The sequence below is a fragment of the Anopheles moucheti genome, chromosome 2, assembly GCF_943734755.1.
Source record: "Anopheles moucheti chromosome 2, idAnoMoucSN_F20_07, whole genome shotgun sequence".
Taxonomy (NCBI): Eukaryota; Metazoa; Arthropoda; class Insecta; order Diptera; family Culicidae; genus Anopheles; species Anopheles moucheti.
In genome coordinates, this window is record NC_069140.1 from 24,396,643 (window position 1) to 24,412,314 (window position 15,672).

Sequence of the window (15,672 nt, forward strand, 5' to 3'; positions counted from 1 at the left end):
TGAATGTACGTCAGGCGAAAAATGCCACATTTTCGCCCTGTCTTTTTTGACAGTTGTTTACATGCGGACATGTGTTTTGTGTGAAATTGTAAACTAAAGGAAGCTCAGTCAGAAACGTGTTTTGTAGGGATTTAGTAGTGCTGTAGTGTTAAAAATTGTCCAGCAAATTAAAAACAATGGCTTCCTTACGAATAAAGTAAGCTTTGGGAATCGTATGCATGCCGTTGTAAGCCGTTTAGATGATCTAATTTGGTGTTTCGTTGTAGGAAACCGAGCACTCGCAAGGGAAAAAAAGCTCTTGAGGAACGAGAGCCCAAAACGATTGAAAATCTCAAGAAAACGCTCATCATGGAAGGTCGAAAGTGTTCGAATGATATTCGGCAAGCGTTAAGGGATTTTAATATGCTGAAGAAACCTAACTCGCGTATGATGCGACGAAACAATGATGTTACTCCGTTTGAAGATGCCACCCCTTTGGAGCAGTACGTTTTCCTACTTTATTGTGATCTAAACGTACTGTGATTAGTAAACTAATTATTTATCACTTGTTTCTCTGTGTAGCTTGGCAAAAACGAATGATTGCCATCTATTCTTGTTCGGTTCGTCCTCGAAAAAGCGTCCAAACAATCTGATTATGGGACGGACCTACGACGAACAGGTATTGGATATGGTAGAATTCGGCATCGATCACTATACAGCGCTGGAAAAGTTTAAGACGGAAAAAATATCACAATTCACCAAACCGGTCATCATTTTCAATGGCTACAAGTGGAAGCTGACGGAGGAGCTGCGGCGCATCAAGAGTTTGCTGTTGGACATGTTCCGTATCGATCAGATCGATTCGATCCGGCTGCAGGGAATCGAACATGTGCTCAGCTTTACGCTTGCAGATGATCTGACCATTTTGGTGCGTTCCTATCGCATCCAGCTGAAGAAGAGTGGCCAACGAACGCCACGTATCGAGCTGGTTGAAATGGGACCGTCGCTAGATCTGTCCGTACGCCGCACAAAGATTGCCTCGGACAATCTGTACAAGGTGGCGATGAAGCAACCGGCTATACTGAAGGTGGCCAAGAGGAAGAACGTAACGCGTGACGAGCTGGGCAATGTGCACGGCAGAGTGCATGTTGGCAAACAGGACATCAATGTGCTGCAGACCAGGAAGATGAAGGGCCTGCGAAAGACGGCCGAAGAGAAACGGCAGGAGAAGCTGAACAAGCAGAGACGGAACACGGCAAGTGGAGACGCTTCGATGGAAGAAGATGTGGATGGTGAATCGAACGAAGAAATGGACGACGATAATGGCGAAGAGTGATGATGGTTGTTGGTAACAATAAATGATACGGATTCCATAAGAATAATCGTGTACGAAACCCAATATGTATCGGATGAAACAGCATTTCAGTGCAGTGAACAACGCAGCGTTACGCGGCGAACGCCTGAAAGCTTTGCTTGGTTATGGAGAGCTTTCAAAGCTCTTAATTTTTGTATTTTGAAATGACCAATTCTTCGATCGTTGAATATCTAAGAAAATTATGTATTTTCCACTAACCAGGATCGTGTGATCATTGTGTTTAAATTTAGTCTCTCCTGTTTGCTATTTATCACAGCTCTGGAAGTCGTTTCGCAAAAACAAAACAGGATTCGAAATCCGGCGCACGATTTTCACCCATCCCTTCAAATTCTTCTTTTCGCGAATTGCATCGACATCATTGGACGAACAGTTGCGGCGGTGTGCGAAGCGTATTTCAGACTGAAGTGCGAGACCTCAAGAACTAGAATGAAGATCAATGCAACGAAGGCAAAGTGTCTGCTTGACAAATGCTGTGACCATAATAGGATCCATCTGGGAAACAGAATATCAATTTACGGTGACTATTCATGTACTAGAGGGGTTGTGCTGTCTTAGAACGATCGTGCCTTCGGACAACAACTTAAGCTGCGAAACCTGTAGACGCATTGTTTTGAAGAACTGGGAAGAATATTACACTCTGATACATCCAGTTGTCCTCTATGACCACGACTCTTCGACACTGCGATCAGAGGACGCCATTGCTTTCGCAATTTTCAAATTTTTGATATTCTTCATGGTTATATAGGAACAACAACGAAGATATCCATGTCTTACTTTATAGAGCGCACTATGGTATACTTCGATCCGAAAGTTATCCTCTTCCTGTCGGTAAATCTATGAAACTCGTTCAACAAAATGATCGTTTTTTATATTCTTAAAATGCACTCTACCGTACTGTTGAATGAATCGAAGCCTTCATAAAAATAGCGCTACGTATTTATCGCTATACAATGATCGACAATTGCACCCAGTGGCGGAAATTGTTGAATGAATCAGTTGATCCGAGTAACGACCGATAATTGCTGTTGCTCACGATATAAACCCCGTCAAACATTACCACTAAGTTCAACCAGCCGCGACGCACCGTAAGGCTGGCGCCTGGTCGGAAACCAGTTTCATGCGGTATGACTCGCGTAAGTGCGACGTAATGGAAGTACGACAAGTACCGTATGTTGTGGGCACGTACGCACGAGACACTTTTTTATGTAGCTACTTTTTGTTTTGGTAATTCGTTAGAGGAGGGGGGTAGTTACCGCCAGACTGTGTGGCAGACGTGATTGGGTTTGTACCGTTTACGATAAACGAATTGGAAGATGGAAGGATGTGTAAAACGATGTACGATCATTCATTCATGCTTTTGTTGTTGGATGCAGTGCGCATAGAAAGGAAGTTATTTCTGATTAAATGATTTTGATATGCTTTTAAGTCGTCTATTTTGACACCTGAAAATGTAAATATTTCTTTCATTTTCTATACCTTGCACTGGCCTTTGCCACATGCAAAAGGAAGTCATCAAAGCTGCATTAATGCACCAAGGACTCCGAAACGAAGAAGGCTACCGCAGGTTAGTTGATCGCAGCAAACCAATGTCTTTGATCGTCTATTAAAGTTTGTGCGATAACTTAGCTCAGCTTAACGGACCGTTAGACATCATCGGCTGTAGGTTTCAACGTTGGTGGATTTTACCTTGCGCTCGGCTTGAGGAAAAACAGATCTCTTTCACACAAAAACAACACAAAACCCGCTGAAGGTCACACCGAACGGTGGCGGATATTTCGAATTCCCCACTCTCGGAAACTTAAACGCGACTTAATCAACCCAACACTGCGGTACGTTGCTTTTAAAACAGGGGAACCTCTTGGGCCTATCTTCAACCTGGCGGACGTCAGTGACGCAGCTGTGACCCAGCATTATTAATACAGCCATCTCATACAGTAAATCCAAACCGAGCCCAGGGAATCCAAAACTTTGGTGAAACTTTTGCGCAACAGTACAGGTGTCTCGCTTGCTCCCGTCCGTTTGTTTTACGCTGTTTGGTGGCGCACCGCCAATGATTACGTTACGCTGGACGTTCGAAAATCCGCGTAGACGACAGACCTACCCAACGACAGCCGAAAGTCCGAGAAACGAGTCTTTTGTCTTGCGCGTGTCATTGTTGCAAGTCGTCGCCCAGCTATCCGCGGGTTTTGGGGTGTGCTTTTATAAGTTGGTGTGCGTATTTCTACCCTGCCGAGTTCGTATGATCACGAGCGGGGAAGGTCGCACGATCGACACGAGCTGGGATACAAATTTTTTGGGTCAACTGTGGGCAAGAGTAGCTTACAAAAAAGAAATAAACAAATAATCTTTACCTTTCTCTTTCGTATTGAACTCGTGCCAAATAGAAACACAGCAAATATGATGCACTTTTGTTTTTATACCAGTCTGTTGATCATTTATTTTAATAAAAAGCATAAACCCTGTAGTTACACCAAACTTCCCCTTCCCAGGTACACGTGCTGCGGATGAGTTGCTCCAAAACCCAACACCGAAAACGCTCGATCACATGAGATTAATTGGAGAATGGTCATCACGGGGCACGGTCTGTGGTGTGTGCTGAGCGGACGGGTTGCTTGGTTTGATTTGTTTTCTTTCTTTCGCAGCAACATCAGCAGTATTTGCTTCCGGTTTTGAAATCAAATTTCGCACTAAGATTAAACCGGAGATGGCCGCACTGTCGGCCATTATCTGCTCTTGGTCGATTCCTGCTCGGGAACCTCCTTCAGGTGTCCGATCGGTGTCGTAATATGTGTACCATCTCCTGCGGGTGGAAGATAAAAGGGAATCGGATGAGGACTCATAGGTGGAAAGCTTGCGTAAAGTCGGGTCGTACCGTATTTTTCCAACGTTCGACGTACGAGATCCTTGGACGGTTCCTTCAGATCGTACGCCCAGCCAATCTTGGAGAACAGGTCCAGCCAGAAGGTGGTCACATTCACCGAGTAGTTGCCCAACTCCGCTGCCTTGTAGTCCCACGGGAACACGTGATGGTAGTTGTGCCATCCCTCACCCATCGACACGATCGATACGGCTCTGTTTTCCGCTGGTCGGATACGGCTGTGAAGGTACCATAAGATCCCCATAAGCAATCAGACAAATCCTGCGAACAGGCGAATGTCCAAACAACACCTACCTATCGTACGGTTTGTTGCCGTAGATGTGTGCCGCACTGTTAACCAGCCAGGTAAAGTTCAGTGTCAGCACGTAGCGCAGCAGACAGTTGGCGAGGAAGGACAGATAGAGCGGCTCGCCCAGTAACAGCCACGGCACCATCGACGGCACGATGAACGTAAACAGAATCTTCAACCCCATGAAGTAGCGCTGATGGAACTGGATCACCGGATCGGCCAGCACGTCCGACATGTCGATCAGCCGGCCCTTCTTGATGCACTCCGGATGCTTCCGGATCAGCAGCCAGCCGACGTGGGCGAAGAAAAAGCCACGGTTGGAGTTGTGCGGATCGGCATCCGTTTCCGAGTACTTGTGATGGATGCGATGATCCCGCACCCAATCGAACAGACTGTTCTGGCCGGACAGGCAGTAGCAGCACATCAGGATGATGCGCAGCGGCAGCTTCGCCTTGTACGCCCGATGCGTCCAGAGCCGGTGGGCACCGCCCGTTACGCCGAATCCTGCGCAACCGCCCACGAATATGCCTAACGTCACCGATGAACGTCAATCACGCAATCGAATTAATTAGCGAACACGGTTATGGTGGATATTAAAAACACAAAATAAATTGCTGCAGTGTGGTATATCTCACGAACTCAACGCTAAAAATTAATTGTAACGCAGTAACGTAACCACGATTTAGGCTATCCGTTTTCTATCCATCGTCGCCAAATATGCACACCGGATGCAACGATGTAACGTGCGCATAGCGGGAAACGCGAGGCGTTTGAACTATCCATGGCTTACTGTGACGCACCGTTTTTTTTTCGCCATCTTTTGCTCTAAAGATTTAGATTGTTTCGACACACCACACACATGGCCTCCAAAGCTTCAAATTAATAGAGCGATTCTTTTGCGCTATTTATGACGTTGTCAAATAGGAGATTTTGCTGGAAATGACTACTACTCAGTAGCGTTACAGATCACACAATTGATCGTTCTTGAGATATTTCATTTATTACGACACAAAAACCCCATGCTCTATTTATTTTACGCGTTTCGATTGTGATTTCAAACACAAAACAAACTAACGACAGTTTAATTGCTTCACTGCGTGTTGCGTTGCTTGACGTAATCGAGTTGTTTCGCGAAATATAACCAGTTTTCCAAAAAAGCTGTACCACGATGAGCTAGACAATCTTACGGCAGGATCAACTGCGCTGATCCAAGCATCAAGCATATAAAACTAAGATAATTTGACTTTATAATGTCGCGCTAGAGGCATCGTGTTGGTGGAAAAAGCAGAGAAAAGAGTGGTATTTTCTAAAACTTGTTTAACTTTGACCGCCGCAGATAATTTGCACGATGCGCCTTACTGGTAACTTCTCAACACACCATTTGCATACGATTCTTCCGCACAGATCGATGATACGATAGCCCGCGGGAAGGTTTTTAGTGAACGAAAATTTATGTGAAAATGCCTTCACGTCCATTAGACGGCGTAGATCGGTCGAGTTCGTGCTACGAACGATTTCGGCATCTAGAGAGTTCGCGAGAGCGATCGGAACCTGATCATAGATGCGTGAAGGTTACGGACGGGTCTAAATATGCTATAACTATGTGGTTGGTATACCACTGATCTCTTGTCGCCTTTTGCTGTTGTTGGAGAATTTAAATGACCGCTGTGATAATGCTTCCGTGTTTCGGCATGGAGGTTCGTCGCCTGTTTTTATCGTTGAAGTCTTTTGTGTTTAACGAACGCACTCTAATCGCATCGTTCGTGAGTTCGTGAACATTCTACCACATTCTAACCGATTTTTATTGTAATGGCATTGAACCACACCGCCCAGACAAACTTACCCCACATCCACGTCGTTAGCGTTGAGTACCAGACATATTTGAAGAACAGCACCACCGTAGTCAGGTGAAGTCCACCGATCATCAACACATTTTTCCACTTAATTTCGGCATCAAACTTTAGGCCGAAATGGTTCGCGATCCAGTCCTGCAGGGTGCGCCCGAAACGGCTCTGTTCCCATTTGTTGTAATGGGTCAGATAGTCGTCCAGATCCTGGTCCGTGATCTCCTTGCTGTCGCCCATACCGTTGAAGTTGTTGTTCAGATCGCTGGCACTCGCGGCCGATGCGTTCTTTAGGTTCACATCCTGTGCCGCCAGTACCGTCCCCGGGACGGTTTCGGTTGTGGTTGCGACCGTCATTGTGCGTCACTACACAACAATTGCACCACGCGCTATAATACCGATCACACGTCCACGCGTCCCCGCGCGATGTTCACTAATGACACTGATTTTTCGCCAGCAGTTCTGGTGGTTTCGCAAACTTGTGTTTGTCTTTCGTCGCCCGACCACAATAAAACACCCTGCACACAGGGGGAAGATTCCGGTCGGGATTTTAGGTAGTGGAATTCTTGATATTCCGGTATTTGATAGGCACACACACACACTCACACACTCACTGTAGCTTAACGGTCAGGTTGACGATTGTGATTGCGTTAGGGAAAACATCCCCCTCTTCAGTAAGACACTGAGCTCACCTGATCGCTAATGGCGCGAGAGCGAGCGAACGATCCGAACGAGCCGTTCTACCAAACAGCAGTGGCTGATTGCTCGTATCAGCACGCGCAAAATTTGTGGGCAATTTTGGCAGCTCACTCTGCCTTAAAATCTACCAAACGTCTTCGCTGCGTCGTTGACCGGGCTGCTCTTATATATAACATTTTGTTCGGGGTGGCCCAAAACCTAAACGCACACTACCACCAAAGCGTCTACCAATACAGTCGTCGGCACGGGCACAATTTTTCTCACCGTTTCGATTTGCGTCACGGTGTCGCATCTGCTGCTGGTACACTTTTGTCCTAAGGCGCCGCCGTGAGTTCCACGGAGACCTTAAAACTTTAGCTCTGTTTTGGATATTTCTTTCAAATTGGTCTGCCGCTCAGTGAAACAGAGTCACCCCAAAGTTAGACTAGCTGATCGCGGTGGGGATCACCTGGTTTGATGGCGGCTCCGTGTCTCACAGTGGGCTGCTGGGTGGCGAAAAACGGTACTCATTCCACGATAAGGTGCTTAGATAATGGTGAAGGTTCCGTCGTCAAACAACCGAAACGTATGCAGTGGAACGATGAGCGGCCGCTTGATATTGTGATGTTGCATTCGATGCCCGGTACAACAAACACAATGTTTCGAGAGGAGAAAAAAAAACGCTGCCCATTGATGATGGTGGATGATCGGTGGTGCGAGAAGCAGCGCGTATCTTAATGGATTCAGACTGGTTTTTAGGAGGAGATACTTTTTTTTTATTTTAAAGTAATGTTAAAACAATACACAGAAACCTGACAGTATTTTGAGAAAAGGCAGAAACTTTGGCTTGCGATGTACACTGGGGCGGGTTCGATTAGTCTGATGGTGCAGGAACCTCTTCCATGTGCCCGATCCGGGCAGTAATGTGTGTACCGTCGCCTGTATGGAGAATATATAAAGAATCATATTAAAAATCCAATATATTAATGATAACAAATCTTCACGAAATCCTTGAAACATACCGTACTTCTCGATCGTCCTTCGTACCAGATCCTTGGACGGTTCCTTCAGATCGTACGCCCAGCCAATCTTGGCGAACAGGTCCAGCCAGAAGGTGGTCACATTCACCGAGTAGTTGCCCAGCTCCGCTGCCTTGTAGTCCCACGGGAACACGTGATGGTAGTTGTGCCATCCTTCACCCATTGCCACCACGGAAACAGCACGGTTTTCCGCTGGATTGATGCGCCTGATGCATAAAACCATAAAAGTTTTCAAATGAGTTGCAACATTATAAGCCTGCTGGCACCAGGCGGAACAAGCAAATGGGCCGGCCGGTTACTTACTTATCGTACGGATGGTTGCCGTACAGATGGGCAGCACTGTTAACCAGCCAGGTAAAGTTAAGGCTTAGCACGTACCGGACGAAACATTGGCTGAAGAACGACATCAGGAATGTTTCGCCGAGGAGGTACCACGGTATGAACGTGGGTAGAATGAAGCAGAACAGCAGCTTCATCAGCACAAAGTTTCTGCAAAGTTGAAAAGAAGTTGCATCATTCGTAATCATGGTATTTAAATGTGCGGAATGCATTAACAGGGTTCTTTTGACCGAGCCGCTTGGTGCCGAAAATTCGAAATTGTTAAAAATAAGGAAGATAAGATGGTTTATTATGCAGTTTTATCTCACGATCCATTCGATACCTTTAGTACAGCGCTATTACGTGGATGGACGTTTGTTTCTAAATTTGTGATCTGCTGACTGCATGTCATTAATTAGCTGAATTTATTGATTATCGATTGAAATGTGTCACTACGAACGTTATAAAAATCTCACATGCCATTTGAACTTTGTTAGTTTATTTTAAATTTTATTATACGTGTATAAAAAGGTTCAGGTTTAAAAATTCGACACATTGCGCGCCCAAAAGTATGCAATGCATAAACATTTTAGTGTAATTTTTCATGATCTTCAGCATGCTAGTAAACACATCTTGACGCTGATGTATTTGCTGGTGTCTAGAAGATTCCTGATTCTGAGTAAGAAATATGATATTTGAAACCAAAATATGGTGAATGCCTTTAGCGATAACTTAACACATAACTCATTCATGGGACCAAAAGAAAACATTGACGAGCAAAGCATTCGCCTAAAACGACGAACATCAACCGTAAACGTGCTATGTGAAAGATGTGAACAAAGTGTATACGCCGAAGAAACGGTTGGAAGATTACGAGTTTGTTGGTCTAAGATCCGGTAAGATTCAATGCTTCATGCAGATGAATCTCTCCTTGGTTTGATTAGTACAAATCGACGAGCGGGTAAGATTAATTTATTCAACCGAGACGGTGCAAAATTCACACCTCTGTAAGATGTCAAGGGCTAACGCATTAAACTAGTCGGATTGTGCAATACCGCCCGTGTTTCGGGCTAGGGTGTGGAGCTACCGTGCGTTACGATGGAAAATAACGTTTACGGTCGGTGCCATTTTGCGATATTCTCTGCACCGTGTCGCGCGTGCTTTCACATTTCACGCTTATGTTTGGTCATCTCCGTGACCTTGGTTCGAAGCGAAAGGAATCGCATTACTTTCGCTTGTATCAGATCCAGCTACGTACAACGATGAATCACGGGAGCGATGGCAAAGAGCCGCCTTAAAACAACAAAACGTCTGGCTGTTTCAAGGTGTACAGGTGGAATGGGAAATATTTACCCATCGGCTCTGTTAAACTGTGCGGGAAGGCAAACCAGGCTGGGACACGTGCATCGAAATGCCCGGCAAAGATGCTAGTAGCTAGGTGGTCCGATAGGCAAACACTTTATTCGCGGTCGTTTCGCTTTGACTTCTTCGACGTGCAACCGGTATTGTCAACAGAGGTTGGCTTTTTCCGCCCGCTTGAAGGTTCATATCGATCCGATGATGATCGCAGGTGTCAAATCCTACGGGGCTGGGTTTTCGTGTTTTATTTTGCTTTGTTCTCTAGCAGATGGTCCGATGTTTAAAATGGGAAGTTTACGTTAGCGGGGAAAACAAGGAAAATTAATGGATTAAGATTATCAAGATTAATGTTATCAAGGTGGCAGCGAATCGGATAATATGCACAAAATATGAATTCAATTCACATCATCACAGCATGATGAAAAATAGAAAATGAAGCTGACATTGTTATCATAAATGTTGCAATTTGTTTCAAAAGTTCTTCTAAATCTTGAATTAACTTATATATCTATATAATACATAGCATTCTATCAGCTTCTATTACGCATGATTTCTCACGGGGTATGCAATCCGCAATACAAATTAAAAATGTTGTTGGTTTGATTAGAAAGGGTGACAGATGGAGAGCTTCATAGATGGATAGATAGATCATCAATATCGTTGAGCACCAGGGGATCATTAACAGCACAGTGGGGTTCATTAACAACAGCTTAGGCGGTATAGGGAAACCCTCGCCAGCAACTACTGCTATGATGTATTCGTATTAAAGAATAGAAATTATACTGAAAATCAATGAGTCGTACGATAAACTATAGACAGAGAAAATAGATATTGCCCGTGATTGGTGTTAAATGGGTTTTAACCATTGATATCCGAGGTCAACTTTGGTGCTGTGCTTCAAACGCTTTAGCACTTAAGCTCGTCCAATATTGATGAGTTCTACCCTTTCAATTTGCAAATGACATTTTAACCACCGCCCCAGCTGTAATCAACGTTGGCCGACAGCAATGCCACGGTTAATTGCACGCACCAGTCTATGGCGTCTCGTGCTGCACTGTGCGTGCGTACCCAGTGACCAGTGGAGTGTGATGCAGAGCGGTTTGCATACCCGGCAGGCGCATAGCGTTTACGGTGCGTTTCGTAGCGGTACTTACTTGTGATGGAACTGCACGACCGGATCGCTGACGATATCGGACATATCGATCAGCCGGCCCTTCTTGATGCATTCCGGGTGCTTGCGTAGCATCAGCCATCCGACGTGCGCGTACAGGAAGCCCCGGTTCGCGTTGTGTGGATCACCGTCCGTTTCCGAGTACTTGTGATGGATGCGATGATCCCGCACCCAGTCATAGATCGTGTTCTGGCCGGCGATCGAGTAGCAGCACATCAGGATGATGCGCAGCGGCAGCTTGGCCTTGTACGACCGGTGGCACCATAGTCGGTGTACGCCACCCGTCACCCCGAACCCGGCACACCCACCAACGAAGAAACCTGCCGACGTTGGGATAGAGAAGAGGACGTGAGGGAAGTGAGCTAAACGAAATACACGCGCGGCAACCGGCGGTTCGGCGGTTAGGAAATTCCGTTTTCGGGAATACGGGAGAGGAAAATTTCCAACCACCGTGCGGCGATCGTGAACGAGCGATGACGTGAACGCGAAGTCAGTGTAATTCCAAGCCTGCCTGCCTGCCATCATACCGACATTACCATACCCATTGGCCGAGGTGTTGCACTACGGTTACGTTATGTAGCCACTTTCGATCTGCCGAAACACCGTTCGAACGATGTCTTAATCGATCGCTATTTTTCTTTCCCTCAAAGATCGGACAAAAATTGCAACTACAGTGAAGGTAGGGGTCGCGATATGTTGATGCGGAGGATCGCTGACCACCCATCTGCAGATGGTGTCGATTCGTTGCGAGCTGGCGAAGAGTGTGCGTTTTGATTTTTTTGAGTTATGCGTGCCGTTTAATGAGATTAGTGTTTTCAACTTGCAAGTGTTTTTTTCTTATTTTGTGTGCTTGGTACAGAGAGGTGTGCAAAGTAAACATGAAATAATCGATGAGCTGGGCAGAGAATGGACAAAGATGCTGTGCGTTTTCGATTTCATTTGCGTTTTTCATCTGACGATGATTTATGTCGCTGTTTCGAAAGCACGATCAGCTGTTGCGTTACGTTTTGCGCGTTACAGTGAAGCATTGTGCTTAAGTTTTTTTTTCTCCGCTCTTTAGGCGACCCAACCTAAATAGGGCGAAGAAATCGAAACGAAACACATCAATGGGCTGGTGTTGGTTGTTGTTGTTTTTTTTCGTATAAAGAAACGAGTTTTGTTTGGCTAGGGTCTTTTCGTGATGAGATGGGATCCCTTACAATGTCGCAGAGATCTCCAGATATTGGAGACATACATGGCAGCGTGGTGTTGAGGACTTTCTTGATTAGGTCGCATATTAAAGCAGTTTCTCGGTGTGTTTATGATCATTCATGGCAATGATACACGCCGTTATGTTTCTCAACCGAACCACCGTATTGGATATGTTCTGTTGGAAGTTTTGGATGTTAAAAAATTACAAACAACCGTAACCTTCCGGGCGAAGGTTCACTAAAACTGGTTTTTTTGTCGGGATTGTTGTTACAACGCTGCAGTAGCCAGTGTAGGGTCTTCCCCGCAGAATGTAAGCTTCTTTCGAAATATGAGGCCCACGGAGAGAGAAAGAGAGATCTTGTAAAACGGTACAAAACAAAAAGCTCGAACCGAGCACAAACTCCAACAACTCGCCAGATCCTGCAGTCCTATGGCCACTTGTTTAGATGCCATCGTTTCAGCTACGCATCATGTAATCAATAATGCCACAGCGAAGGTGTGTTTGAAGTGTCGCGCTACGTCACAATGGACAACCGTTCGGCTCTAGACGAGATAATGAAATTTTTTCCGACCAACAGCTGCGATGTGAAGGACATTTTAATATTTATGTAGTAGCATTAGCATCGCTACCACCAAACTATGAAGAGCCCGTATGAACGAGTTTTATGAAAAAAATGGACATACCAGAAAATGATTCCAAAACATACCTAATGACAGTAACATGTCAAACTTGTTACCAGCTCATTATTCGACTGACGTTACCCGGTTGGTCGCATGATGATTTGTGCTCAAAATTCATCGATATGCTAATTTACCGCTTATCGTTATGCAAACCAATGTGGCTGTAAGAATTTAGCTTTGCGACCGTTATCCTTACGTTGGTTTGTGCAAGGTGAAACAAGTTCTCGGTTTTTGGTTAATGTATTAAAATGGGGAGCAAAATATTCAACATCGATTTTTCTGAAAGCGTTCTGACATGCTTATCTCCAAAATGTGTGTGATGTCTAAAATTAGAAAAATAATGATGCAATGGAACGCTGACGTATATTGTGAACTTTTGTGTAAGACAGTGTTGTATTCTTCAAAAGGATTCGATAGCCTTATAGAGTTAAATGAAAAAAGGAAGCTACGATGTAATTATAAAACGAATTCACGTTAGTAGTTTTTTTTGTTCCAGATTCACCAACCCACACAGTCGGATCAACTGGAGGACCTTTTTTGTCACCTATGAATTAATAAGCTCACAACTTGTTACTTCTATGACCTTCGCTCAACAAGGAGAAAGGAAACGTTTGTTCCACTGGCAGCATAAAAAAATCGTGCCAAAACCCAGGGATTTGCACTGGCAGTCGCATTGGCAGACCATTCGGCTATTGATCAGATTAATCAGATCCAATTTGTGATGCTTTCAGTATGAGCAGGCAGTCGATGATTGATCGTCTGGCTGATGACCTCTGGCATTATGATGTCGTTTGCAGTCAATGTTACGCTAGTTTGTAATATAGTCTCATGCCTTCATGAATCTTCAACTCCGAAGAAGCGCTCCCATCACCACGCTGCAAAGACATCCGCTGGCGGAATGCACGTTCAAGGCTTCAAACTCTCATTGTACTGGATGAATCCAACTTTGCGGTTTGGTCTCAGTTTGTGAGACAACTTTCTAATTTCGATGCAATAGATAGAGCTGTAGCAGAAACAGCTACAGAAAATTCACAATGGGTTTCGTCGCTTCTATTCTTCGCATTGCAAAACGCGGGACCTTCATTGACGATTGTTAGCGAACACCATTCACTTGATCGGTGTCTAATTTAATTATCGTTTGGAAGTGTTTTGGGGGTGAACTGGAGCAAGTGGTTTGATATCCTGGTGGTCCGGTTTTTTTTTGCAAGCAAGTGGGGATTGGTAGCCTCAACAAAAAAAAAACGAGCCGATAGACAATATCGCAAGAAGTGGTATTGCAGGAAGTTACTGATTAGGTAATGGTCAAGGCATGCCGGGACTGGAAACATTCGAGATGTTGAGATACAGCGGGATTAACTCGTGCCAAGATTTGCAAACTTCAAATCCGTCGCGAACAAAAAAAAACTCCACCAACTTATCAGACATCAGCTCCATTCATATTCACACCCCTGATGACTGCTCCGTTCCTACGCGCGGTTCGTTATCGATCACTTACCCCAGAGATACGTGACGAGTGTTGCCCTCAAGAAGTAGTGCAGAAAGGACCATATGGCGATCACGTGAAAGACCCCGATCATGAGCACATTGTTCCACTTGATTTCGGCATCGAACTCGTAGCCGACGTACTGCTTTAGCAGCTTTGACAGTGTGTGGCCCCAGGCCGACTGCTGCCAACGGTTGTAATGCTTGAGATAGCTGTCGATATCCTTGTTGCTTACGGTACGGTCATCCTCCAGCTCGTTGTTGTTGCTGTCCGGCACGGCGGTGGTTCCGTGACCGTTCGCAGCAGCCGCCTGCTGTGACTGATCATTCTGTCCCGGTTTCATGTACTGGGCCGAATTACCGGCAATGAACTGTAGCGTGCTGGTGATGCCCACCGTCATCTTGAACGCACACTAATCACAGCACTCAACACTTTTAGGCACTTGGCAGCACACTGCACGTACGTGCGTATCTACACACTTACACTGGCACACATACACCGCACCTACTGTAATGAGCACTTGTGGAGCACCGCGGGATTTAATGTTTCGAGATCGGACCGTTTGGAGGTTCGTATGGTTCGAACAGCATTTGAACTTTCTCTTCCACTGTTCCTTTTTTTTACGGATTACACAATCCCGACAAAGCACAACCAAAAAACAAAAAAAGCAACCAACAACACCAGCCCGTCCGTTGTTGTTCCCTTTCCCAGATGCCCAGATGCGGGTTTGCAAGGGTCCGGTAGTGCCGGATTCGTATGCTCCGTCGTAAATGCAGCGCACACGCACGCGGGTGTTGTGTCTGCTTGTCTCGCGGTACGATGACAGACAGAAGCGTGGTGCCCCGAGTCCCGATGGTTTTATATCGGTTTTGCGCGCGTACGCGTCGGACACCTCTCTCGTGCGTCACGGCGGTGCTGTGGGTTGTAGCCGAAAAAGCAAGAAGACGCCACGGTGTACCCTATCTGCACGTGGATACAGGACGCGTCCATCGGTGGGATGCAAAACCGCAGTATTTCGGGTGATCTCGTTGCAAGGGAGAGGGAAAAACCGTTCAGAGAGCGAGAGACATCAAATCGAGTAATCGATCGGTGGAGCGTAAACGGATTGTTAACCGATACACACGTACAAACAATCGGCCGATCGTCGGTGTGCTAAGTACTTAAACTAACTGGTTAGTTCCAGCTGCTAGAATCGGTGGCTCGAAATCCAAACAGTCTTCATCCCGAGATTGTCCCGGTGTGAGTGTGCGCTGGAAGGGCGGTTAGCTACAAAACCAACAAATCATCCCCCATCCCTTATAGGTAAATAGCACCGGCACGAAGTATAGCCGTGCTGTGCTTCAAACCGGTCGCTAGGGTAAAGCTTAATTGTCCTCAATTAGTGAG

General features: G+C 45.6%; 3 protein-coding genes across 3 annotated transcripts; 1 reads left to right on the top strand and 2 right to left on the bottom strand.

Moving 5' to 3' along the window:
• The first annotated feature begins 70 nt into the window (after positions 1-70).
• Positions 71-1,414, top strand: LOC128297427 (ribosome production factor 2 homolog). The gene is made up of 3 exons (XM_053033061.1): positions 71-196; positions 267-482; positions 562-1,414. Exons 1-3 carry the CDS (start codon positions 177-179, stop codon positions 1,313-1,315), a joined length of 990 nt encoding a protein of 329 aa, XP_052889021.1. The 5' UTR covers positions 71-176; the 3' UTR covers positions 1,316-1,414.
• A 2,623-nt stretch (positions 1,415-4,037) lies between these two features.
• LOC128308908 (acyl-CoA Delta-9 desaturase-like) lies at positions 4,038-6,722 on the bottom strand. Its single transcript, XM_053045532.1, has 4 exons — positions 6,365-6,722; positions 4,527-5,049; positions 4,227-4,450; positions 4,038-4,154 (listed from the first exon to the last, which is right to left on the bottom strand). The coding sequence occupies exons 1-4, from the start codon at positions 6,720-6,722 to the stop codon at positions 4,078-4,080; spliced, it is 1,182 nt and encodes a 393-aa protein (XP_052901492.1). The 3' UTR covers positions 4,038-4,077.
• Positions 6,723-7,855: 1,133 nt separating this feature from the next.
• LOC128298540 (acyl-CoA Delta-9 desaturase) lies at positions 7,856-14,851 on the bottom strand. Its single transcript, XM_053034296.1, has 5 exons — positions 14,299-14,851; positions 10,915-11,251; positions 8,387-8,572; positions 8,066-8,289; positions 7,856-7,982 (listed from the first exon to the last, which is right to left on the bottom strand). The coding sequence occupies exons 1-5, from the start codon at positions 14,684-14,686 to the stop codon at positions 7,918-7,920; spliced, it is 1,200 nt and encodes a 399-aa protein (XP_052890256.1). The 5' UTR covers positions 14,687-14,851; the 3' UTR covers positions 7,856-7,917.
• Positions 14,852-15,672: the final 821 nt, after the last annotated feature.

What these genes read in the sequence shown, in the direction of transcription:
- LOC128297427 (XM_053033061.1), top strand. Translation starts at nt 177, where the DNA reads ATGGCTTCCTTACGAATAAA. An exon ending in ATGGCTTCCTTACGAATAAA is followed by an intron (nt 197 to 266) that starts GTAAGCTTTGGG and finishes GTTTCGTTGTAG; the next exon opens with GAAACCGAGCACTCGCAAGG. An exon ending in GATGCCACCCCTTTGGAGCA is followed by an intron (nt 483 to 561) that starts GTACGTTTTCCT and finishes TTCTCTGTGTAG; the next exon opens with CTTGGCAAAAACGAATGATT.
- LOC128298540 (XM_053034296.1), bottom strand. Translation starts at nt 14,686, where the DNA reads ATGACGGTGGGCATCACCAGCACGCTACAGTTCATTGCCGGTAATTCG. An exon ending in GTCGTGCAGTTCCATCACAA is followed by an intron (nt 8,573 to 10,914) that starts GTAAGTACCGCT and finishes TCAACTTTGCAG; the next exon opens with AAACTTTGTGCTGATGAAGC. An exon ending in AAGGACGATCGAGAAGTACG is followed by an intron (nt 7,983 to 8,065) that starts GTATGTTTCAAG and finishes TTCTCCATACAG; the next exon opens with GCGACGGTACACACATTACT.
- LOC128308908 (XM_053045532.1), bottom strand. Translation starts at nt 6,722, where the DNA reads ATGACGGTCGCAACCACAACCGAAACCGTCCCGGGGACGGTACTGGCG. An exon ending in GCTAACGACGTGGATGTGGG is followed by an intron (nt 5,050 to 6,364) that starts GTAAGTTTGTCT and finishes CGGTGACGTTAG; the next exon opens with GCATATTCGTGGGCGGTTGC. An exon ending in GGCAACAAACCGTACGATAG is followed by an intron (nt 4,451 to 4,526) that starts GTAGGTGTTGTT and finishes GTACCTTCACAG; the next exon opens with CCGTATCCGACCAGCGGAAA.